We start from the raw sequence: 26,340 nt of genomic DNA on the forward strand, positions 1-26,340 counted from the left end.
TATTATCTACCCACGTTGATATTATTAATGAAACTAAGCATGATTATGAAATGTTGTGTGTTTATGTATTGCGTTCCTAGGACTTTAAGGGACCACACATATTCCTATGTGTATAGGTACCTACCTACACCCAGCTGCAAAGGTGCATGGGGACTTTATGAATGAATTCCATTCAAATGTGCCCATTTATTTTGCAGCCCGCTTTAGGTACCTATAGTTAATACGTAAAGGTTTATTTTTCAATATAAATTATAAAGTTGAAAAGTAAGTATAATGATGATAAGATATTGATAAGGTACCACTCGTGCGTATGATCAGGAGTAGGCACTTAGGTACTTTTGTTTACATTATTACATTAAATTGAATACAGTCGATTCATCCTGACTTGTTTAATTTGTTTATGAGTCGTCGTAAGTCTGTTACAGATACCTGTGCTCTTGAGTACCTATATAATAATAACTGTTAACTATAATATAATATACCTACATAATATTTTTTGTTTAAACTTTTTGTGTTTATTTTTACTTTAGTTATTAATTATAAGTAGGTACCTACGCACTTACAAATAATTACACTATATTGTATCATATTGGACCAATATTATACAATTCAGGGTGTCCCATATTAAATAGTACCTACGTCAAACGGACACTGGAGGTAGGACACTCTAAGAGGATCCAAACCAGCTTAACATGACCTCAGTAAAAGTTGCACGGTTTTCGAGTTATAAGTTATAACCGATTTATGTTTTTATTATTTTGCCCTTAAACGAAAATAAAACATACTACTACTACTTTCACGACCCGGTGTACAAAAAAGTGGTAAAATTAAAGGGAAAAAACAGCCTGCAAACCTCGTAAATGTTATGCAGATTCAAGTATCTTGGTTAAGTTACTCGCGACAAGGCGATCGCGATCTTGTATCACCCATCAACGTCGCCCGCCGGCCACGCCACGGCGCCGTTCAACGATCGCGGCACGTGGAGCGATACGTTTGCAGGCGGACTGTGCTCACTCACGTATACACTTTCAATTGTATATTCAGAAATGTCAGAATGCCTCGATCACTTCGCCCCACATAGACGACTTGTTGAGAGGCAGACCCTGCCGAGTCCATCCGGTAGTGTTACGTCATTTTGCTGTCGTGTCACTCAAGCCCGTAGAGCGAAGTAGATATAACCAATTGACTGGCGTTCTCGCTCGCTCTCACTAAGTCATAGGACGTAGATTTCAACATCTCTGCTGTCAGTGTACATTTGGAAGTGGTGGCGAAGAGTCGCGCCAACAGGACTAACAATAAGTCCTCGCGTAAAGTACTCTAAAACTAACAGCTAAACAGTGACCTTGTGTCCTCGCGTCTGAGTGATTACGACGGCGACATAAACCTAAGTTTGTGCGAACTCACATAACCTACAAAATGTCGGAAAATTCGCAGGACGTTTTAAAGGATGCAGCCGCGGCGACAGCAGTCGTTGGCGGATCACTATTTAGCACATTTGATATCATAATGTTAGTTTTCTTATTGGGAGGTGCAGCCTGGTGGTTGTGGACCTCTAGAAAGGACAACAAGAAAGATGAAATCCTTCTCAGCAAATATTCCATACAGTAAGTTAACTTGTTGCGTTGTTTTCTTAAATGTTTTTTCCTGTATTTAACCGGCGATGGTAGGTATGCCTATAATATTTTTGACGTTTTAAATACATCTCAATAACTTATTCGGTAATTGCTTGTGTACATAGTTAAATACGGGCCGATTTATTTTGCAATTAAATATATATCAAGAGAAGTGATAAGATAAAGGTGAAGCACATTGAAGTGAGTAACTGAGCATGTACAGTCGACGTCAAAAATATGTTTACACTTTTTGCCTTATTACACAGGAGTAAGGTGCAAAAGTGTAAATATATTTTTGACGTCGACTGTACCCATTGTGATCATACATAATTAACATTCTTAACTAGTTCTGTACTAAGAGTCAATAAGACGTAAGTATTCCTGCAATATTGTATCTAAGATTTTTATCGATGCTCGTACCCTAGGCGAACAGTCGCCATCAGATATCGGTGCGGCCAAGGTGCTCATATATATCTGAACATGCACTTTAACCCATTGATAATAGAGGTCGTGTTCAGATATTTGTAAACCTTTGTCGCATCGATATATCTGATGACGACTGTACCGAGTTTAATGGAAATAAAGGTATTAAACTGTTTTGTTAATATACGACATGTAGGTATTTAATCGTTTTACTTTCTTAATCTTGCCTTCTAATTTTATTAATAGCATTAACTACTTAAAGTGGAATAAAATTGTGTTGTGGAAGGTGTTTATCGTCTTATTTTTTTTAATGAATTTTAAAATTAACGTACTGACGTAAGAGTTGTGGTTAGTTAAGATTGTTATTGATAATTAAAATGGAATTTTAAGTATACATATTACCTACTCAATTTCCGTCGTCGCTGCTTCGTATGTAAACCTCCTAATTCCTAATGCTAAACCAAAATGAATGAACGAAATTGTATAGGAGAAACCCCAAAACGAATCAATTTGAATTGGCATTTGACAAGTTACAACATTATACCTACCTGCCTACTCACTCAATACTTCGCACGAATATGATGGACGTTCTTGTCTACGAGTACGTGACAGCGTGATAAAGCGGTATCCGTCACTTTCTATCCCGCGGTATTAAAAAGTGACAGTTATTTTATCACGTGGATAAAGATATCCATCATACGCCTGCTGCCTCTGTTACATCAATTTCTGATTATAAAAATGAATCTAGACAAAAATATCATGACAAATATTTTTGTATTAATCATAAGGAAATTGAAAGAACTTTTATCAATGAAATTGATAACCTTGACGGCGCCAGCTAGGCTTCGACTTCCTGTACACCGACCAGTAATTTAGTTTGGTACCTACATAGAATAGACGACGTCGATTCACCTACAATTCAATACAATCACAGATACCTATAATATTAAATAATAGACTCTAAAGTTTCGTTATTAATTATTATGTTGCATTGTAGATGGCGTCACCTTAGCAAGGTCTCAGTTTCATATGTTTAATATACCCTCTGACCTTTGCTTAGCAACATAACGCCCTAACGGCATCTAAGCATCAACATCTCATAGATCACGGAACTCATTAGCAGATATAATATAATGTGAAGGCGGTGAACCTAGCATCAAAAACTACATTAGGTAAATAATCTTATTTTTTGCATTGAATTAAGGGCAGCTTTATTAGTTTAATAAGCGTTTAAAGCGCAAGTTGCGCCATCTGTCACCATGACAACGCGGGAACGCGACTATTATGATACGCCAGTCTTAATTCTTTACCTGTCTTTGGTACAATAAATGTTGCGTCGCAGCATTTGAGATTGGAGGACATCAATGAGAACAAACCAAAGAGGATAACTATCAAGTAAACATTATTTATCAAGGTATTGTGACTACAAAAGACGGTCGATTCGGGCAACTTAATTAGGTATTTATTTACTTAATTGCCCGTCACGGCATCGGCACGCGGTACTCACATGCTTTGCCTACCTGTTATAAATGTAGGTATGACTTATACAGATAGCTAATAGCATGATATTTTTTAACACTCACTCCGACGCAAATTAAGCAACGATCTCTTTTTAAGCGTCAGGGTGGGATTTTATATCGGGGAGCATAGGTACCATACCTTACTGCTTACATATTAAGATATAGGTACATATTACAACATTGTTTACGAAGCTTAATTTCTTGAGTCAGTAATGATCTTGCCCCGGTATTCATCATGCTCTTTTCCCTCCATTCTAACTTTCAAACCAGTGAAACCAGACATCCAAAAAAAACAAACAAAGATAAGATAACAGATGTGCACAAATCACGCGAGATTCGATAGGGGGAGGTGGGATCACGTAAAAATCACGACAGATCACGTTGGGGGAAGGGGGGTGAAGGAGACCTCGAGTGATTTGTGCACAACCCCTAGGCCTTGTCTTGATATAATACCTACGAGCTACGTTCAAGAGTTGCCTGTATACATTTTGCCTGGGTTGTTTCGGTAGCACTTAGCAGTAAATATTATAGGTAGGTACGCTTTTCGTTCAGTACTGGGGTCAATCAACTTATTCATGTAGGGCATTGACATGAGTAGGTACGTATTTTAATAACACTTTATAATGATATTAATGATGCACATTCAGTCAAGTGTGATATGTGCAAAGGACATAATGATGGTATTGATCGTGTATTTATGGTAAAGAAATACTATATAATATAATATAACTGCGTAACGTTGCTAAAATGCAATTTGATATTTATCACGTACACAATTTGGTTGAACGTTTAGATTCAGTTATAACAAATTAAATTTTAACTTAACTCATGACATGAATTTAGAGGAACGCAAGAAAAAGGTTTATTTTTACTGGATTACAGCAGTATTATAGTAAAATTAGTACCTAATTAAACTTTTTTGCGTTCTTCTAAATTTGTCCATGAGTGTAGTTTATTTAACTACGTTTTTCGAGAAAAATATTATAGGTATACCTACTCCGTCTACTGAGTGTGTCTCTGTCTATGGATATAAATTATATTATAATAGGTACAAAACAGTACAGTATGACTCAGCTATAGAGCTAAAACGACAGCAAGTACATACAACTATCTATCTATTAATTCTATTAATCCCTTTTATTCTGAGTCAGAGTATGTCTCTAAGCTCAGTGTGCCGCATGGCAAAGGCCTCCTCCAGCTCTTTCCATTGGGGTCTGTCGTGGGCCACTCTTCTCCAGTTCGGGCCCGCAATACAACTAAATCAAATTATTTTTACAGGCCAGCTGGTACAATTCAAATTACGGAAAATTCTTTCATAAAGAAACTACAAGCGTCAGGGAGAAGCTTAGTAGTATTTTATGGATCTCAAACAGGCACCGGTGAGGAGTTCGCAGGTCGCCTGGCTAAGGAGGGCATCCGATATAAGATGAAGGGAATGGTCGCTGACCCCGAAGAATGTGATATGGTAAGTTGATAACACACCTACTGATAAACATTTAATTATAGAAATAGCTTATATGTCTGCTTTGTCTTTACAAAGGATTCATAGTCCAGAGAACCTTCACTACATTTAATAGTGTAGAAACCCAATTAATTTCAAATCGGATCTCCAATTTTTTAAATCTAAAACTACATAAAAAGGATATCTGATCGAAGAAGACATTGTTTTTTTTTTAGGAAGAGTTAACTAAACTCAAGGATATACCAAATTCTATGGCCGTGTTTTGTATGGCAACCTATGGTGAAGGAGACCCAACAGATAATGCTATGGAGTTTTATGAGTGGCTGAAGAATGGAGACCCTGACCTAACTGGATTAAATTATGCCGTAAGTTCTTGACACTAAATAATATTTTAATGAAACTATTGTACTTATACAAATAATAATGATAAAAACCTAAAGTTTAGTTTGTCTCCCATCACCAATTACTGAATGATGATGTGATGATTGAGTATTTAATTAGAAATAATATAGTAAATAATTGATAACTCATTTAAAATTAGGTAGGTAGGTTTTAAATATAAAGTTGAAATGCTACATCCTAATCAAAGTAGGTAGGTATCTTCTTGAATAACTTAAGTGATATTATAATCTTTCGAGGAAACTGTAGTTACATTCAGTTAACAGTCTTCTCACATGCTTCAGACTCATAACATATTTCCTTAAAGGTTAACTGGAAGAGAATCCATACAGGGATAAGCTTGCCTTTGTTGTACTTAATTAACTCTGGAACTGTCTTGTCTCATGTTTCTTTGACTATGTACAATAAAGATACACACATAAGTCTACAACAATAAAGATACACACATAAGGCTAAAATAAAATAAATCTATTACAGGCACCACGTTATTAAAAGTTCCTGTATGCACACATTATAATTTATGAACTTAAACGACGTATTACTTAGTAGGTACTATTTACATAAGGAACCTGTACTGTAGGTACCAGGTACCTGTGTTATCTAAAGTAGCTAACACACTATCGCACCGTACCAAGGTCATTGTGGGACGCACCCATAAGTAAGAGGGAGAAAGCGATATCTCTTTCTCCCTCTTACTTGGTACTTGTAACTTACCTATTTACACAATTTACATAAATATAAGAAATATCATAGATGTAAGTAAATTGAGGTAGATATGGTACCAGGCGCACGATCGTGAGCCATTAAATATAGGTTACGGAACCTATATTTAGTTAGTAGTATGGGCATAGATCTAGTATTACATAGATGAGCTATACGCGTGCCTCCTCCAACATACCAAAAACAATCTACGTAATTCGGTCGGGTTATTTGTTGCCCACCATAAACCATACTAAATTTTTGGTGGGGAACAAACAAAAAGTGAGACTGACAAGGACAAGCAATAATACCGCTTTCTCTGCTACTCCTACAGAAATTTCCATAAGTGCATCTCGTTCGGTCGTTTGGCCCCTCCCCCGTGTCATCTCTATGTTATTGTACCTCTATGAGTATGAGTGACGCCAACCTGTCAAGTTGTCAAAATCGTTGGATCAAATTTTAGTTTTGTCAACTATGAACGTCACACGTCTACGGAAAATCTAAAATGCCTAGCTTACCAACGTACATGTTGAACGTTAAATCTTATTTAATATATGATATTCTCTTACCTGTTGACTGTTGATATAGCAGCAATCAGATTTGCAAAGAAAAAATGAAACATGACATACATACCTACATTACTTTCTTAAAAATACAACTTAAAATGAGGGATAAAGAACTTTCGAATGATATTGAAAATTTCATTAAATTTTATTTCGAAAGTTCGAAGTTCGAAACACACCACAGATAACAAAATTCTCCGGCTAACCACAGCATGGAGTTATAAGAAGGAGTGAACTGTCACTTTTTTTGCCATACTAAATTGAACCTTATCACAGAGCCAGAAAGACGTTCGTACCAGTACAGAGAAAACGGTCCACCTGAGATAGCAAAGGTGGGCCGCGGTGTCTCGCTCGCACATGTTGCCAATGTTAAAAATATACCATTGTGGTAGTATTTATATCAATATACTACTAAAATTAAATACCTTCTTATATTATTTAAGTGCTATATTCAGAGTACGGTTCTGATATCTTTTAAGGAATTTGTAAATAATTATGATGTCAATATTATTAACTGATTTAACCAAGCATGTGCACAACAATAAAAAACACTAATTTTGCTATGGTAGACATTGTAGTAGTAAGTTTGAATATTAATTGGTATCCCTAACCTGATGACATATTTACAAAACACGTGAATGCAAAATTTCTTAAAAATGGTGAAGAAATGTTGCGTTAAAGGTTGTGGGAGTGAAATAATTTCTAATTGTGTAATATCGTTTCACAAGGAAGCCACAATTATTACATTTTATGATAAAAATACAAGTTAGACATTGTCAAACTCATTAGGGTGACCATGATGTCGGCACGATGAGAACCAGTTTTACCACTTCCTTTATGGTTTTACACAATTCTTATTACGTACTTAAACGTAAGTTTTCATAAATAGGTATGTATTTATTTTGGCATGTTTAAATTGGTGAAATGAGAGCCAATACAGAATAAATAATTGCAAAAATTGAAATCCAAAGTCCTTAAACATTACAGACACATTTATAAATTGTTATAATAATAAAAAAATACATAGATAATAAAAGAAAAATAGAAGTTTATCGTAATTTACTGACTTTTGGGACGATACCAGAAACGTTACTGGGAATTTAGCCCTCATAAGCACGAGCGCTTTTTCAACGCGCGTTACAAAAGGGGTTGAATCCGTTCACACGCTAAATTCGATTTAACGACCAACGCTTAAAGTCGAAAAAAAAAAACAAGGCTTGATAAAAAGCGCCACCACCATCGTGTGAACAAATACACATGTTTCCATTTGTTTCATTCTAACGCGCGTTGAAAAAGCGCTCGTGCGAATGAGGGCTTACCCTCCTTGGAAAATTTACTGGGAACAGCACATCACTAGTTTCTTTACATTTCACGACTCTTCTCTTTTCGCACAGATGGCCTACCACCTTAGAGAATATAACCAAACGGAGTGGCCATTAACAGGCGTTCCCCTCTGTCGATAATAGGCGGCCAATGGTCAACCACATGTCAACCACATGTATGGACTGACGTTTATCTGACATGACGTACCCATACATTTGATGTGCCCCTCCCCCGCAAAAAACGTCAGACTATTTTGTACCGAAAATTGTAGACATGGCGTCTCCGTCGGTTATATTCTCTAAGCCTACCACCGTGAACACCGAAGTTCGAAGTTATGGTTTTCGGTGACGCCGAAATAATTTTTAGCTTGTAAGATTTTTACTATTGTACGTATGTTAGTTTGTAAGGTATGTATCTATGGGCCTTAGTCGCCTGATAATAAATGATATTTTTTTTTTAATTTATGCTCCAGTGACAAGCGTCCTAGTTAAAAACTATAACAAACGGGCGTAGCGGATCCACGCGACCCTGAGGCAGTGGCGGATTTGCTCTAAGGCCGAGTAGGTCCGGGCCTAGGGTGGCAGTCTATATGATGGGTGCTGAGAAAGGGGCGTCTAGTGCTTGCTACAGGGCCTGGGGCCTAGGACGGCAAATACTGTAAATCCCCCACTGCCCTGAGGGCCTACCCCAAACCACTTTCGACATTTTGTCTCTCTGTCGCACTTGTAAATTCGTACGTAAGTGTGACAGAGAGGCAACACGTCGAACTTGGTTCGCGGTAGACCCTCTGGTTCTGTCACCATATCTGTCTCTCTATCTCTCTCACTCATACCCGTGTTCTTGACAGACGTTACGGCGGACCACATTCCTGACGATCCACCATGTTCGTGGTCCAGTGCGCCTATTAGCAACAGCTTTTAGAACAACTAAATTAAGTGCCTAAGGTTGTGTGAAGCGTTTTACAGAAGAGAAAAAAACTATATCCATCCCTTTTCAGGCAATAATACTAGTACAGCGAAAATACAGTATGATTCTCTATAACTATGCACGAATAAGAAAAGATCCTGGCCAAACTATATATTCAATGTTATCCTAATATCCCACATACATATGACTTATGGTCACCCTAATTAGAAAGAGATGCAACGGCCCACCTTGACTTCTCATGTGGACACACTTTTTGGCTAATGTACTCTGTCCGGTTTACTCTCTAGGTCCGTGAACCACAGACGCACGGAATTTTCATTCGGTTTCCGTACGGAGTGACCGGTCCCGGTGTGACCGGGATGTCGCTATACACATTAAAAATGCTATTTCGCTTGCACATGTCATTCCGTAACCGAATGAAAATTCCTGGGACGATAATCCTACGCGCCTACATTTTTTTTTCTACTGACGGAAATGTTTTGACAGACTATATCACGCAACATAGAGGTAAGTACAATAGTATATAGGTGCAATGGAACTTTCAGTAAGAGTAGCAGAGAAAGCGTTATTATTATTATTGTTTGTCCTTGTCATAGTCTCACATTTTTTTTATTCCCAATTCCCTTGTCAGTAGAAACAGACGGCAAATTTGAAAAATGTAGGCGCGAAGGGATATCGTCTCAAGCGCCCTCCACACTAATGCGCAATTCGCGGCGCGAAGCCGCGAACACGAGTGTGGCGTCGATTTCGCAGATTATTCACGCCTTCGCGCCTTGTTCTCCGTTTTTTGTCGGTATTTCGGCCCGCGTCAAAGGAGACGCGAAGCGCGAACTTACAAGACTCCACATTACACAATATTTTGGCTCCTCTGTGGCAAGATAAATATTAATTATATTATGATTATATTATACCGGGTGTGGCCTGTAACACGAGCAAATAATTAAAACATAGTTGTACTCCTCAAACGGTGACACTTTTGTTCAATAACTTTTAAAAATTATGAAGTATTTAGATCAAATTTAGATTCCCTATTTTTCATACAAAATAAATATTATCTTCAATGGACGCCATCGCCACGCCATATCATTGTGATTGACGTTGCTTGTCACGCCTTAAACATAACAAAATTCGCAATACATTGCGTCTTAGAATAAACTTTAAAGTGTATTAAAAATCAAACCACAAGTTATAAAAGTCACTGAACAAATGTTGGTCAGTATGAGGAGTACAGCCTACAGTTAAATTTTTTGCTCATGTTACAGGCCACACCCGGTATTAAGCATAGATGTAAGTAAATTGGTATTAAGCAGCTATGTTTTACGGTTTTACAATAAAACAAAATGGAAAAAAACAGCTAAATCACGTATGATGCCATAGATAACTAACAGTTAAACTCGATCAGCTGATGCTTTTCCGCCATATTGCCGCAAACCAAACTGCGAAATCGCCGTGAAGTGTGCGAGTGTGGAGTCATACGTCAACTTCGCGACATGTTCGCTCCGCGACGTCGCGCCGCGATTCACGCACATAGTCTGGAGGGGGCTTCATAGAAAATTTGAATTTCGCGCCTTTTTCTACTGACAAGATTTGCTTAACCATCTATAGTATGATTTATGGTGGGTAACAATTAATAATCCGACCAAATTACGTAGCTTGTTTTTGGTATGTTCTCAGGAATTTTAAAACATGATTTTAGATTTGTCGCATTGCGTATGTTGTCTCCCTCACGGGCGCACGCGTATGTCTATAGAAAATATACTATAATAGATCTAATAGTGGTAACAGACTATCGCACCGCACCAAGGTCATTGTGCGACGCACCCATAAGTAAGAGCAAGAAAGCGATATCTCTTTCTCGCTCTTACTTATCGGTGCGACGCACAATGACCTTGGTGCGGTGCGATAGTGTGTTACGGCCTTAAGTCACGCTAGCAGTTTTTTTTAATGGAGTCTCCATAGATATAAAGGCCGTAACACACTATCGCACCGCACCGCGACCTTGGTACGTCGCACCCATATTAGTGAGAGCGAGAAAGAGATATCTCTTATGGGTGCGACGCACCAATGTCGCGGTGCGGTGCGATAGTGTGGTATCACTATAATATTGGAGACTCCGATCCGCTCCGATCCTCCGATCTCATTAATACATCAGTAGTAATCACTAATCAGATGTTTACGAACGTACACTGAAGTGACATAACGAACGGCTGACGTGAGTTTGATTTGACAATAGCTGTCAACGTCAGGCGGATCCGACGTTCAATGTTGAAATTCTTGAATCACTTTATCATTAAAAAACTAAAATATTAGCTTATTATGAATTAAATCTGGTTTAAATAAAGTATTAGGACTGTTTATCACATAGAGTATTTTTATTCTTATCATTCTGTGAAGTGCTGTCCATAAAGTAACTATAGTTTAATATATCTAAATTATGAGTGTTGTTGTGCGGACTTTACCCTTATTTTTTAGAAAAATAATATGTAAAAGGCGCTGTTTATCTCCATGGCTTAAATTGCGATATATGGTATGGTATTTCCCGTAATTATACTTCAGAATCGTATAACAAGGTCAACATTACGTCAATGTATAAGCGCTTCCAGTTAACATTAGAAATGTATAACCTCCTAAGGTCAATATTACGTATGTTGAGGGTTTTAATTTGTACAAATCAAAGTAAAATATAATGTAATTTGTATTGTATTGACTAAGGTCTGTCTTTGCCAAAATTGGTGAAATCCCAAAAAAGTATTTTACTAAACCTGGAATAGTTTAGTTCACCCTTGAGATTCATTGTAGTTTATTCTGTGTTAATATAGAGGTCTCTTAATCATCTTCAAATTACTTCAAATTTTTTTTTTGATCTACCCAAAATTAAAATTTTACTTGTACACTGCATTAATCAATTCCTTTATTTGAATTTAGAAATAATTCTTTGATGTTGTCGCCTAGTTGCAATAAAAAATATAGTTTCAACTTTAGTGACCTTTAAATGTTGGCTTTTGTATACAATTTACATTTTTATTCATGTTTTTTGTATGTTTTTTAGGTGTTTGGTCTCGGCAACAAGACTTATGAGCATTACAATGCAGTAGCTATTTATTTAGACAAAAGAATGGAAGAATTGGGTGGCACTAGAGTCTATGAAGTGGGTTTGGGAGATGATGATGCTAAGTAAGTAATGCCGGTTATATAATTACTTTTACTTTAATTTCTTCACCTAATGCTGCCCAAGAAAAAATACGCAAGATCAGCTAAACTCCATATATGAGCCATAATATTTTGAAGTCGTAACTGCCCACGCACTTCAAACATTTTTTTTTTTGCAAAAAACTCGAGCAGGATTTTTTTTATTTTTTTCTGGGTATATGTGAATAAAAATGAATACAGTAAACTGAATTCCACCTTCATATATTTTGTTCCTTTAAATGCACATTGGGTTTTTGATTGATGTTATAAGTAATATATTTTTTTTAAATCAACTTTAAGGCACGTAATCGCGATAACGTAGCCTCTGACTATTATTATTCTGCTTAAATAGTTACATAATAAGCAATGTAAGTCAAAAATAATTAGAAAAAAATTTTTTTAGTATTGGGCTACTTTTTTATGTATGTTAACATTGATATTTGACACTGAAATGCTTTATAACAAGGTCTGAAAAATAGTTAATAAACTTCCTTAACATGAAACTTAATATCCCTCGTAATTATATACAACGTGTCCCAAAATTCAACAATAAGCTGGCATCAGGAGATGGACCTGCTCAGGACTACTCGAGGCAGAAAAATAAAAAAAATATATCTCAAGTTATTATGGAATTACAAAAAAAATTAAAATCGACACCCCTAATGGTAATTTTAACGACCATGTATACAACTTTATTTTTCACTAAGGCTGTAAATATTTGGTTCATCACCAGAAAGTTGATATTCAGGATCACAAATTTTATTATGTGATGGCAAAAAGTCTTCCAGCTCGTATTCAACAAGTAAATCATCATGCAGACCAAAAAATAAACTATCAAAAAAGAACCTTCAGTTGTAGGTTATATTATGTATTTTTATAACAGTAGCGCCCAGTGTGCAATATGATGAACATAATTTTACGATTAAGAAAATAAAATATTTATTTGTGCCTTTGTAAAAAAAAAATACAGCATATTTCAATAAAACAAACATTTAGAATAATTTTTATGTCACTCTCTAAACGAAAAAAGACATGATTCATTTAATAAATCAAGATTATATACCCATGTGTCGCGCGTGTTTGAATAATTGCGGAAGTACAACACTTGTCTATGAATATCTGTCAATCGTCAGCTGTCAAAATGGTCGCCACTGAACCGACCATTCACGACCTCTAGGTAAATTCCAATTATGCGCAAAAATTTAAAACTGACATCTGATAAACTTTTATGTACTTACAGCGTATTGCACACTGGGCGTTTAGCTCTGAATTTAATTTCTAAAGTCTGGGCAGTTATGCTGAGTGTCACTTTGTACAATGTATTGCACATTGGGCGGCACGAGGTTAAATCAATTATTCACATAATTATTTTATTTGTAGTATTGAAGATGATTTTATCACATGGAAAGACAAGTTCTGGCCATCGGTGTGTGAAATGTTCAACATTGAGAGCACAGGCGAGGAGGAGCTGGTTCGTCAGTTCCGCCTGGTGACACACGCCCCCGAGGACCTCACACCCAATAGTGTCTTCACTGGTGAAATTGCTCGGTTACATTCCCTTCAAGTGCAGAGGCCGTAAGTATATAAAACATGCAAACTTACTGATCTTTATATACAATTATGAAAAATCAATTTAGTACAAATAAATATAGACCCATAACAACTTAACGAACCAGGCTTGTATTTTGGTTATTTTTTATTGACACAAGGTGCTTTATCTTATTTAGCTTTATTTGTGACGTTCCACGGAAAAAGGTACCTTATGAGGGTTTCTAGTTTCGGAGATATGAAATGTTTTGTAAAGAGGTGAAAAAATGCTCAATTTTTTTTTATTGTGTGATCTGAAACCTTAATGCGTAACGTTTGTTTACCTGTTTTTATTTTTGTTATAAGTTAGTTATAAGCCTAGTAATGTCGTCTCAGAGTTTAGTAGAAAAGGTACCTTATGGAAAAAAGATTGAAAATTCCCAAAAAAAACTAGTCAATACGGGAAAAGAAGTTTGGTAGAGAACTGTATTAGCATTCTGCAAAACTAATTTGATAATTTCAGTTCTGGTTGGGGCGCCTCGCAAATATTATAACCGTACATAGACCGACATCACAAATCCAAGTAGCCTGCTATTATACCAAAGTTACTCTCGTCAAGTCTTTCTTAACTAGAATAATCTTCATTTGGTTTGGTCGCATGCAGTAAATCAGCCATTGGTTTGCTGAAAAATGCCAATACCCGACACATTACCTTATGGAATATCTGAGGTCATTGAACCTCAATGCCGCTTATCTTCAATAGCAACCGAAATATATTATTGATAAGAAATAGATGATTTATACCATTACCAAAATATTATTAGTTTATCCTAACTGTTCCATCATCATCATGCCTCATCATGTAACTTAATCACAAGGTACCTTTTCATTACATACAAATTATTGGTCTTTTTTAAGATTATTATGACGAAGAACTAATTAAATTTGGGGCAGTTTAATGTAAATTAATATTTTCTATTCATAAAAGATAAACTGTAATATGATTGATATTTTGTAGTGATGTATTATTAGATTTATTTCCATAAGGTACCTTTTCGTAAATGTATGGAGCAAATACTGTTATTGTTATGTAACTTTAAAGTGGTATAAGGGGTTAAATATAGTATTTAGTTGGGGTTTTAGGATTTATTTCATTTGAATGACAGAATTTCTTTCATATGTGCTCAGAAAAAATGATTGTGTGTCACATTAAAAGTAAAAATATTCAATTTTGTGATTTTATATGAAAAAGTCAGAAAATACATTTTCACCTCTAAATCGGTATTGTTTTTTGCTTAAACTGTCTGTCAGTGTCGTTTTCTAATAGATAAAATTTAAATCTTGAGAGCTCATTGCAATCAATCGTGAAAATTAAATAAAACTTTATTTTCAAGAGATTGGTTAGTATACACATAAATCAGTCGATATCAAAAGTTTCTATTTGCATTACAGAACAAGTCGCAATATTTTTTAATCTCAGATATATAAGGTATTATTATTTGTAGTCAACTATGTAACTTACTTCAGGAACATAGTTTTTTAGGCGGCTAAACTTAAAACTTCTCTATCGTAAAGTTGCTCATTCCACAACATTATTTTCAAAAAATCATATCTCTGTAACTACGCAACCTAGAAGGTTGATCTTTTGTGTTATCGATAGCTTATTTATTGTATATTACTGGGGTATGCATAACTCCATACCCGCCATAAGGTACCTTTGACCGTGGGACGTCACATTTATGTTGTGGAGTTAAGACTGTTACATAAATCTTTATAGTATAGATGAAAACAACATCTGATTAATTTTTCAGTCCTTATGATGCTAAGAACCCATTCTTGGCTCAAATCAAGGTGAACAGGGAGTTGCACAAGGGTGGCGACAGGTCATGTCTACATGTCGAGCTGGACATCTCCGACTCCAAAATGCGATATGAAGCAGGTATTTATACAGTACTTGTACTTATTGGATCACTAAACTAATTTACATGTCAATTACAACAGAGAAGCATTGTACAAATGTTATTATTTCCAATAGATTTTTCTAAATGACTAATCCGCTTCTAGGTTATTTATTGCTTTTTTTTTAATGTATCGTAAGGATGATTGTTATTTCCAATGATAGGTAATTAAGGAGAAATATGCAGCGGTAGTTAAGAGCATGCTCTTCCTTTTTGCAGGTGACCATGTGGCTGTATATCCCATCAACGATACAATTTTAGTTGACCAATTAGGAAAATTGACTGGTGCCAACCTTGACGAGATATTCTCTCTCATCAACACTGACCAAGAAAGCAGCAAGAAGCATCCCTTCCCGTGCCCCACCTCGTACAGGACCGCTCTGTCTCATTACATTGAGATTACTGCTCTGCCTAGGACTCACATTCTGAGAGAGCTGGCTGAATATTGTTCTGAAGAAGAGGTAAATATTTTCTTAACGGTTTTTCTTAAAATAAACTGATTTACATTTTAAGAGAATCCAAAACGGTCCTTTGTTTATTATGTTAATCAGTATCTCTGCTGTATTACTTATCTGCTGCTTCGATCTTTCTTTACACGTGTTTATCTCTAAACAAATCATTAAGCTTTATCGCTACCGGCGTGGGATCGCTTTAGAAAATACAAAGAAATTAACAGTTGCAAGAAAATCAGGCATGTTTTAATTATTGCATTATAATTATCTAATTACAGGACAAGAAGAAGCTGTTGCTAATGGCAACCAACTCTCAGGAGGGCAAGGACTTGTACCAGTCATTTGTGGTCGATTCTTGCAGGAACATCGTGCACATCTTAGAGGACATAAAGTCGTGTAAACCCCCAATAGACCACCTTTGCGAGCTGCTGCCACGACTCCAGCCTCGATACTACTCCATTTCTTCTAGTCCTAAGGTATTTTTTTCTCCGTTTTACTACTTGTAAGAAACTGAATTTCATAGGTATATAGGTATGTGATTAAATACGCATCTAAATAATAATGAATTGGTAATAGAGTACCTAATCAATCACCTAAATTAGTCTGCAAAAAAAGCCAAAGGAGATGGACTATATTTTTATGACGAAAGTCAATTTTGCTTTTTAAATGTGCAATGATAGAGGTAGAAAGGGCGCAGCGAGCTGTGCTGAAGGTAATGCTGAGGAAACCTTTCCGCTATCCCACCAACGAGTTGTACGGAGAAACATCAGTTCTTTGAGTTCGTCAACTTTTCGTAGTAAAAGCTGTTACTGAATCTCATCGAACTGCTGTAGCTTCTGTAGACCACGTCAGACGTCGTCAAAACGTCTTAATCACCTGACTGTCTGTTGTCCTCGAGTTAATACTGCTTTCGCCAAACGCTTTCCATTCTTCCTGCACCCCATAGTCTACAATAGGGTTTCCAAATTATGTAACTTTGATGACTTCTCTTGCTCTGTATTAAAATCGAAAACTAAGAAATGGCTTCTTACGAAAGAAGAAATTATTCGTACTTAGGTAGCGTATACACACACACACACACACACACACACACACACACACACACACACACACACACACACACACACACACACACACGCACGCACACACACGCCTACTCACATACACACACACACACAATTCACTCCTTAAATTTAAATCCACTTACGCTGCATGTTTTATTTCTGATAGTGTTTTTTGTTTGTATATATTCCTGCATGCATTTTTGTACTTAAATTAATTTTATATTAGATATTTCTTTTTCAAAAAAACGGCCATTATATTCAGTTTTGTTAAAGTCTCTCAGTAAATTCTATTTTTCCGGTTCCCGAGATACAGGCTGCGCCTAGTTTGGGCCGATGGATATTAGTTTAATTGTAAAATCTAATTTTCTGCTAAGTTCAATCTGTGATGTCAATTGTAAAAATATTTGGTCAATAAACGATTTGATTTGATTTGAAATAGTACCTACTGACCGTGAAAACTTCATAGAGGTGTATGTTTTCGATAAGTAGCTACTTGTCCAAGTAGGTATGTTTTATGTATGAACTATACCTACAGTTTCTTATGTGATCACTGGACGTCTAAGTTTAACATAAATACATTTTGAAAAGTCATTCATGTTGTCTATTAGACAGACGATCTACCACGCCCCGTGATCTGTTATGGGTTCTACAAGAGAATTAGTGTTCCTCAACACCGAGTTACTCTTATCGGTCGCTCCCCTATCGTATACTACTTCTTACACAGTGTGATTAATTGAATAATAGTTACTATGGAAACTATGATTTAAAATAAAATACATTATTTCATTATCTACGACATTAGTCAATCGGTGCAGACAGTCAACTTTTTATCTTGTCTGGAAGACACAATTGCATTTCAATGTCAAAGTAATTTCGCGTCAGTCGAGAAGGTCCTTTTTTGGCTGTACCCGTGCCATAATAATCACTTCGAACAATACTCATTAGAGGGTAATTTTGGCTAATATTATATATTATTCACTACTCCGAGCACAGTGATGGCATTAGTTGAGCATGTTAGGAAACTCCACAAGTCTAACCGAAAGACAGACAGAAAAACATAAGTAGGTAGTTTCAGGCAGTATTTTGTGTACGTCTTATATATTAGGTTGGTATTAGGTATTATAATTTACATTCTGTGGAGAACGCATCGAACCCGATGTGGCACCATGAGCTTTTTCAGAACCGTACGATACATTATTTGATGTTTAGGTACCGGTCGCTTTTCGGTGAAGGTACCTAAACATCGTGTGGGAACCGGATTAATCCCAACGAGGTCTATTTGAATCCTCTCAGGTTAAAAGGGTCAGATGGCATTCGCTTTCATAAAAAATAATGCCTGTGTCAATTCTCCCTAAGTGAATCGTGACAATAACGCCAAGGCTAGGAAGATGACGATTATCTATTCTATGTTAGGTTTGGTTGCACCAAACTGTCTGTCAGCGTTAAAATGTTCGCATAATTTGAATGTAGGTACGAGAAATGTCGTAGGTCACTGTTGAGTGGGGTGGGTCATTAAGGCCCTTATAGTTGTAGTATTTGACGTATTTATTGTTTTATAGCTACACCCGGAGACGGTGCACATCACCGCCGTGGTGGTGCAGTACAAGACTCCGACGGGCCGCCTGAACAAGGGCGTGGCCACCACGTGGCTCGCCGAACACAAGCCTAAGGATGGCGAGTACCCACGCGTACCGGTCTTCATCAGGAAGTCGCAGTTCAGGTAAATTAAAAAAAAAAAAACCTTTCAATTCGTAACTAATTTTTATTAATTAAAATTGTAATTGTTGTGTTATCGAATTATGGCAAGAAGTAGGGAAAGTGGGACGGGATTAAGTATGTTTCGTTATCACGTTTTCCGATATCGAAATTCAATTTTAGACAACTTTATGCGAGGAATAAAATTGTGGTAAGTACTAAGACAAAATTATACCTAGTTAATTTTGTCTTAGTACTTACCACAATTTTATTCCTCGCATAAAAACAGAACATATGTTGTTTAAATGAAATGAGCTGTAACTAAGGTCAATGTTACCTTGACATTGACTTTAGTTACTAAATTATTCTCACTAATTAAAGGATCAGCCATACCGTTGCTTAGTACACGGTACCTACTGTTTAAGCGACAACAAAAAACGCAATGCAATAGCGTGTTAGCTGTGTCAAGTTGTGGCAGCTAAAAGAAAGTTGAGGTTTCTATAGAAACACATGCGCAATCTGCACACGTTAATTCACATATTAGTGTTATATATGTTTTGTTACAATATATAATATCTTGTCTTGAGTATAGTATTGACCTTCGCACGGTCGTGGCCGCTCCATCCGCGTTACTTATCTTATCAGAGAATATTAAAAGAAATCATGAACAATTAGTCGTAAAAACATTACCACGTACATGAATACCTATAATCGGCGGTATATGTTCAGATTTTTCAGTAAGAGTTTTTAGGGTTTCTTAGTCTCCTAGAAACTGTCCATCCGCGGCTTTTCTCCGTGGTCGTTAGTGCTAGAAAACTGCAAATTGGCATGGATACATAAATCATGCATGGCGACAGAATGGTAAAATATTAACTACAAAAAGTTTTTTTGGGTATATTAATATTGCATACAAAATTGTTAAATATTTTTTTTTGCTGTGTCTCAATAATGTGGGGTATTGTTGGATAGGTCTTTCAAAGCGAATAAGAGTCTCTAAAAACCATTTACAAAGTTAATATTTTCGGAAACAATCGCTCCGAAAAAAAATGTGTAAGTAACTAACTTTTGAACCATATGTCCAAAAATATAAAAAAAAAAACCGTGATGTTATGAAAACTATGTACTTATAGCGAACATGATCGGTCCAGTCGTTTTTGAGTTATTGCAAAAAAAATATTCTCTTAGTAAAACGACGTACAAAGCGCTGCGAAGCTAGGTAATCCCTTATGCTGTAATGTACACGATTCTTTACTAATAGCCCCCGTCTGGCCTGTTCTGACTGTATGGTAACTACGAAACCCTACACTAAGCAGGGCCCGACATACTCTTGGCCGATTTTTTATTTAATGAGTAATGCACGTGAGTTCCCCGAGTTCTTTTAGTCCTTTTGTTTTCATTGCAATCATCGTACACACAGCAACACTCTTAACTGTCCATCGGTGGACCTAATGCCTTTAGTAATAAGGGTTCACCGATGGATATAGTTAACAGTGTGGTCGATGGTACATTTGAAATCTGAATACCAAATCGGACCAACTTAACGTAGTTGTTTATTCATTTGAAGCGTGCATGGCTCATAAACAAGATTTTAAAACCCAAACCTGAATGATGACCAGACATCGTAAATTTTATAGCATTTTCGGTGCAGCGGAGTGGTGTTCACGGAATTGGTATAAACAATTTCAACCCTAATGATTAATTACCGTTAATTACGTTAATATTAACCTTAATTTACCATTTCAGTTGGAATTATCTATACCAATTCCGTTAACACCACTCCGTTGCACCAAAAATGCTATAAAATTTACGATGTCTGATGCAGACATAGAAGTTTAATTAATCCCATCGTGGTACGAGAATGACTCGTACCACGTACGAGAATTAAATGTATAAATAATTTTTGACGGATCTTTGTGATTAAAGTCTGTTAGAAAAATAAGTTTTCAACTGAATCGCGATAACGGTGCAACATACATTTGACCTTTAAAAAACCGGCCAAGTGCGAGTCGGACTCGCACACGAAGGGTTCCGTACCATTATCTATAAAAACGGTCACCCATCCAAGTATACTGACCCCGCCCGACGTTGCTTAACTTCGGTCAAAAGTCACGTTTGTTGTATGGGAGCCCCACTTAAATCTTTATTTTATTATGTTTTTAGTATTTGTTGTTATAGCGGCAACAGAAATACATCATCTGTGAAAATTTCAGCTGTCTAGCTATCACAGATCAGGAGATACAGCCTGGTGACAGACGGATGGACGGACGAACGGACGGACGGACAGCGGAGTCTTAGTAATAGGGTCCCGTTTTACCCTTTGGGTACGGAACCCTAAAAAGTATACGTAATATAATAACTGTTACCTAATGGGTTTTATAATGTATATGTCGTAGTCAGATCGTATAATCCGCCGTATTACATTACGGCTAGCCGTTTTCAAAAACAGGGGCGTTTTGAAATGCGGCGGTTCGACGATTAGCCGGATTGTCATTGCGATACGTTCTTCAATAAGGCGGCCTACGTTTAGCCGCATCGTACTACTATTTTAGATTGTAGAGTGACCAGTTCTTTCGGTCGCCTACGTAACCGGAGTTTGACAATGTTTGCAATTTAATTTATTTTTACCATGGTCCCACCGCACTACATGTGTTTCTTTTCCAAACCATTTCCTTCACTACTTAAATAGACGGAGCCCCGCAAGCGGGGCTCCTATTTCTGGGCGGTTTGCCCTTCGGGCATCTGATGTTTTCATGGGCGTCTCACTAAATCAATAGGCAGGTAGGTTAGGTTCGTTAGGTAGCTTCAGATGCCCGAAGGGCAAACCGCTCAGAAATAGGGGCCCCGCGAAGCGGGGCTCCGTCTAGTTAAGTTGCGAAAGAAATGTTTTTTGAAAAGAAACAGTCCGACGAACTCCAGATTTGATGGACACCCCAGCGTTTGTCAGGCAGCGCCACGGGTGTTAAAAATGGAAACTAAAAACTGTCAAAGCGGCGGCTAATGACTCGCTGTATTACATTACGGCTAGCTGTGTTGAAGAACGTATGGCGCCGAATACATTCCGGCGGATTCTCATTCAGCCGCATTCAATCCGGCTAATCGTTAAACCGCCGCATTTCAAAACGGCCCTGTTTTTGAAAACGGCTAGCTGTAATGTAATACGGCGGATTATACGATCCGACTGCGACATATATATATTGTTAAATTATTAGCAAATTACAAAAGTTGAAAGTTCAATGACATAACATATAACTACGCGGCAAATTTCGAAGTTTAAGTACTCAATCTATGCCTATCAAGGTAATTAAGTCATTTGAGCTCGCTGTACTTTGTGCACTAATGGACTCTAAATGGGTTAGTTTAATTTGGAGGTTTTTAAATTTTGGAAGTGGGGTTAAAGGGATTAATCATCTGAGCTAGCGGATAAAGAAGTGCCAGCCTTTAAATTTTTTAATAACTGTGCAAAGTGCATCATGAAAATTGTGCATCAAAAAAATCGTGCACCGTTCAATTCGTAGGTACACGATACACATACCTACACGTTATTGTAAATGTTTTTTTTTTTAAGTTTGAATAAGAATTCAATTCGATATTTTTGATGCACAATTTTTATGATGCACTTTGCACAGTTAACGAGGTATAACGAGCGGTGGTGGCCGAGTGGATATGACGTCCGACTTTCAATCCGGAGGTCGCGGGTCCAAATCCTGGCTCGTACCATTGAGTTTTTCGGAACTTATGTACAAAATATCATTTGATATTTACCACTAGCTTTTCGGTGAAGGAAAACATCGTGAGGAAACCTGCATACATCTGCGAAGAAATTCAACGGTGTATGTGAAGTCCCCATTCAGCATTGGGCTAGCGTGGGGACTATAGCCCAAGCCCTCTCGCGCATGAGAGGAGGCTTGTGCCCAGCAGTGGGACGTATATAGACTGAATTATTATTTATTATTATTATAACGAGCTTGTCTTTTCAGGCTACCACTGCAAACTCAGACTCCAATCCTGATGGTAGGCCCGGGCACGGGTCTCGCGCCTTTCCGCGGCTTCTTGCAAGAGAGGGCGCACGCGCGCGAGAGCGGCAAGGAGGTCGGCGACAACATACTCTATTTCGGGTGCAGGCATCGCGACCAGGACTTCATCTACCAAGAGGTAAGCACTTGATTCAGCAATAATAACCTTTAAATTCCACCCCGTTTTTTTAAGATTAGATATCTTCTAACCTCAAAAGTATTGGTAATTCACTTTTCTTCCGAAAATAGGGTTCCTCTTCATATGATATCTAATATTATATAGCGGTACAATAATAATTCGTAATAGGGGATCATCCATTAATTACGTCACACGAATTTCTAGGTTTTTTTACCCCTCCCCCCCTCCTTGTCACACTTGGTCACATTTTGCAAACCCCTCCCCCCCTGGTGTGACGTCACATTTTAGGCAATTTTTTTTTCAACGAAATCGACAATATTAACTCGGCATTATTTCTTTCATATAAAAATATTTTTGATATATAAATATTAGTAATTTTATAACACAACGATAATTACATCCAAAATCTCATTATTTAACTGTACAGAGCGAATAACAAAATATAAATTAATTTTCGGTTACAGATGAAGTTAAAGTGACATCACAATGTTTGTGACTCCCCCCTCCCCCATATCACATGTCACATTTTCTTGACCCCCTCCCTCCCCCTAAAGGTGTGATGTAATTAATGGATGACCCCTAGTGCATAGGTTACTTGGATTTAATTTTGGAGGAAAAAAGTTACCACTAATTTGAGGTTATAAAATTTCTAATGTGAAAATAAAATAGCGGCTAGGCAAGGTTCCAGCGCTAACTTATTTTCAGGAGAGATTGGAGAGGAAGTGTGTAAGGAAGAGTTGGAAGTAGGGCCGTATATTATTTCGAGATTATGATCGTCTAATCTAAATCATCTGTCCAGGTTAATAGAGATAAAAAATAAAGAACAATGGAATGAGATGTTTTATAGTAATATTTTGCATGGTTATTTTAAGTTACTATTGCAAGTAACGTACCTAGGTTAGGTATGTCTTATATCTATGACTATAAACATGTACTTAGAATTGAAATGTTACTACTTAGAAGGAATAGTTAGGTTTGTGATTTAACTTGAATAACTTGCCACATCCCTACTTAATATATATAATATAATATTATAAATGCGAAAGTAACTCTGTATGTCTGTTACCACATCACGCTTAAACCGCTGAACCGATTTAGATGAAATTTGATATGAAGATAGTTTGAAAACCGATAAAGGACATAGGGTAGTTTTTATCAATCATCATCACTATTCATCATTTAACGCAGACGAAGTCGCAGGCAGAAAGACTGTCTTGTCGTGACCACATCTGGTGCAACTCGGTTGAAACGTCGGATTTTAAAATAAAAACAATGAAATTATATCGCGGTAGATCCGTTCGTATATATATTTAATTATATTTAAGTATTTATAAATATTTATATATTATATATTATATACTTATCTTGTCTAAGTACCCACAACACAAACCTTATTGAGCGTACTGTGGGACTTAGTCAATTTGTGTAATAGTGTCCTATAATATATATTTTATTTATTTATGTAATATTGCAGGAGCTAGAACAGTGGGCCAAGAACGGAGACGTGACGCTGAACCTGGCGTTCTCTCGCGACCAGCCGCAGAAGGTGTACGTCACGCACCTGCTCGAGAAGAACCTAGAACAGATCTGGGACGTCATCGGCAAGCGGAACGGACACTTCTACATCTGCGGGTAAGGTCATATGCAGATCTATAGTATGTCCCCCTTATTCATAAACGTTTACTAAAGTTGACAAGCCGATAATAATCGTTTGTGCCTTTCCATCATACCGATACGTCGGAAAGGGACAAATGATTATTATCGGCTTGTTAACTTTAGTAAACGTTTATGAATAAGGGGGTATATCTTTAGGTATTTAAAAAAGAGTAAACAAAATCTACTTAAGAAGCCATTTGAGGGTAGATGAAAACATTACATGATCAAATAATGCAGGTTAAAGTCAGGTCGTTCAGTGACAGGTGGTTTTGTATTTGGTTGGTTGGATGCTGTTAAGCAATAATGTGTCAACCCACATTAATTTTTCAATAAGATGTCAACTCAAAAAATTGACGCTTAAAGTTGACATTTTATTGCAAAATGGATGTGGGATGACTCATTTTTGCTAAACACCATCCGGTTAATCAATAAATGTTGTAAGTACCCGAAAATGTAAAAAATATTTGTTTACTTTTATTTAAGTACCTAAAGATACAGAGTATAGGGTTTATTCTCTGTTTCAAGTCAAAACAAGGGCATTGGTGAAACGAATGTCTTTAGGGTGGTATTCCACCTGTCCAATATCTTTGTTCAATGTCAGTGCATCTCACTCTCATGAAAGCAAAATGTGAGACGTAATACACATTGGACCGGTGGGTGGGACCCCCCCCCCCCCCCCAACGCAAATGACAAGCAAATGTTTAGGTATTCGGGACTAGTAAGGGACTAGTAGAAAAAAAAACAATTGTTTCCATTCACGAAGTATATTTTTAGTGGAATATGAATAATCAAGACAGATATTTTTTTGTGAAAGTATCTAAATGGAAGTTTAATTAATGATTGATGTGTTTGTTTTAAAATTAGGGAATAATAAAATTTGGCACTTATTTTACACTTACTTTCGATCCAAACTTTACAAACCAAAACTATGTCGGGACTTATTATAAACACTTCTAATCAGACATAGATGTTTTTGTGGCAAAAACGAGTGTTTGAGAAAATGAAACATCCATAAATCTGCTATCGATAAGTCATAGGTTGATTAGTATTTAAAATATGTAACTTCTACTTGCTGTAGGTAAGTTACCGAGAAATTTCAATAATGCAAATCAATCAAAAAGCGGTACATAATTTCTTTATTGCATATATTTAGTACTTACTTAAAAATTAAAATCTAAATTGTAGTATAGTCAGGGGCGTATTTTGAGATTTCGCGCCCCGGGCCAACGTTTGGCCGCCCCAGAAGTCAAGGAAGAAAAACAAAATGCAATTCGCCAGGGGCGCCATTCGGCCCATATGCCGCCCCTGGCGGATTGGCGCCCCGGGCCATGGCCCGGATGGCCCTAGGGTAAATACGCCCCTGAGTATAGTGCCAAAGGAAAAAAAACTGCTATCAAAAGAGAAGAAGATATCGAACGTGTTGTGTATTTCGCGGTAGCTATCTTCTTATAAATATGTATTAAATATCTAAGTATAACGTTAAGGTAACATCGATAACAGACATGTCGATATTTCATTTTGTCAATCACTTTATTTTGCCACAAAAACTTCTATGTCTGCTTATAACTACTAATGAGGTAGGGTGAGAGCAAATTAATAAAAGCAAAACAATAGTTGTCTATTTCTTGCGTGTTTAGTAGGTATCACAATTATGTTATCTAATTGACCCACCCGTACCGCGTATGTTTGATTCCGTTTCTGCCTGTTGTCTGGCACAA

General features: G+C 36.9%; 1 protein-coding gene across 2 annotated transcripts in view; it reads left to right on the top strand.

The window, feature by feature from the left end:
• Positions 1-1,236: 1,236 nt before the first annotated feature.
• The window catches only part of LOC134793134 (NADPH--cytochrome P450 reductase), a 29,121-nt gene continuing 4,017 nt past the window's right edge, over positions 1,237-26,340 (top strand). The window contains exons 1-11 of one of the 2 annotated variants that reach the window (XM_063764701.1): positions 1,237-1,604; positions 4,835-5,021; positions 5,234-5,383; positions 11,979-12,103; positions 13,499-13,693; positions 15,457-15,584; positions 15,823-16,064; positions 16,334-16,531; positions 18,679-18,839; positions 22,792-22,966; positions 24,441-24,598. In XM_063764701.1, coding sequence (XP_063620771.1) covers positions 1,417-1,604; positions 4,835-5,021; positions 5,234-5,383; positions 11,979-12,103; positions 13,499-13,693; positions 15,457-15,584; positions 15,823-16,064; positions 16,334-16,531; positions 18,679-18,839; positions 22,792-22,966; positions 24,441-24,598 — 1,907 coding nt within the window. In that variant the 5' untranslated portion in view covers positions 1,237-1,416. Of the gene's footprint in view, positions 1,605-4,834; positions 5,022-5,233; positions 5,384-11,348; positions 11,457-11,978; positions 12,104-13,498; positions 13,694-15,456; positions 15,585-15,822; positions 16,065-16,333; positions 16,532-18,678; positions 18,840-22,791; positions 22,967-24,440; positions 24,599-26,340 lie in introns of those variants that run through there. The other variant, XM_063764702.1, reaches the window with a different exon arrangement.

This window comes from Cydia splendana, chromosome 8 (genome assembly GCF_910591565.1).
Source record: "Cydia splendana chromosome 8, ilCydSple1.2, whole genome shotgun sequence".
In the NCBI taxonomy this organism is placed as follows: domain Eukaryota; kingdom Metazoa; phylum Arthropoda; class Insecta; order Lepidoptera; family Tortricidae; genus Cydia; species Cydia splendana.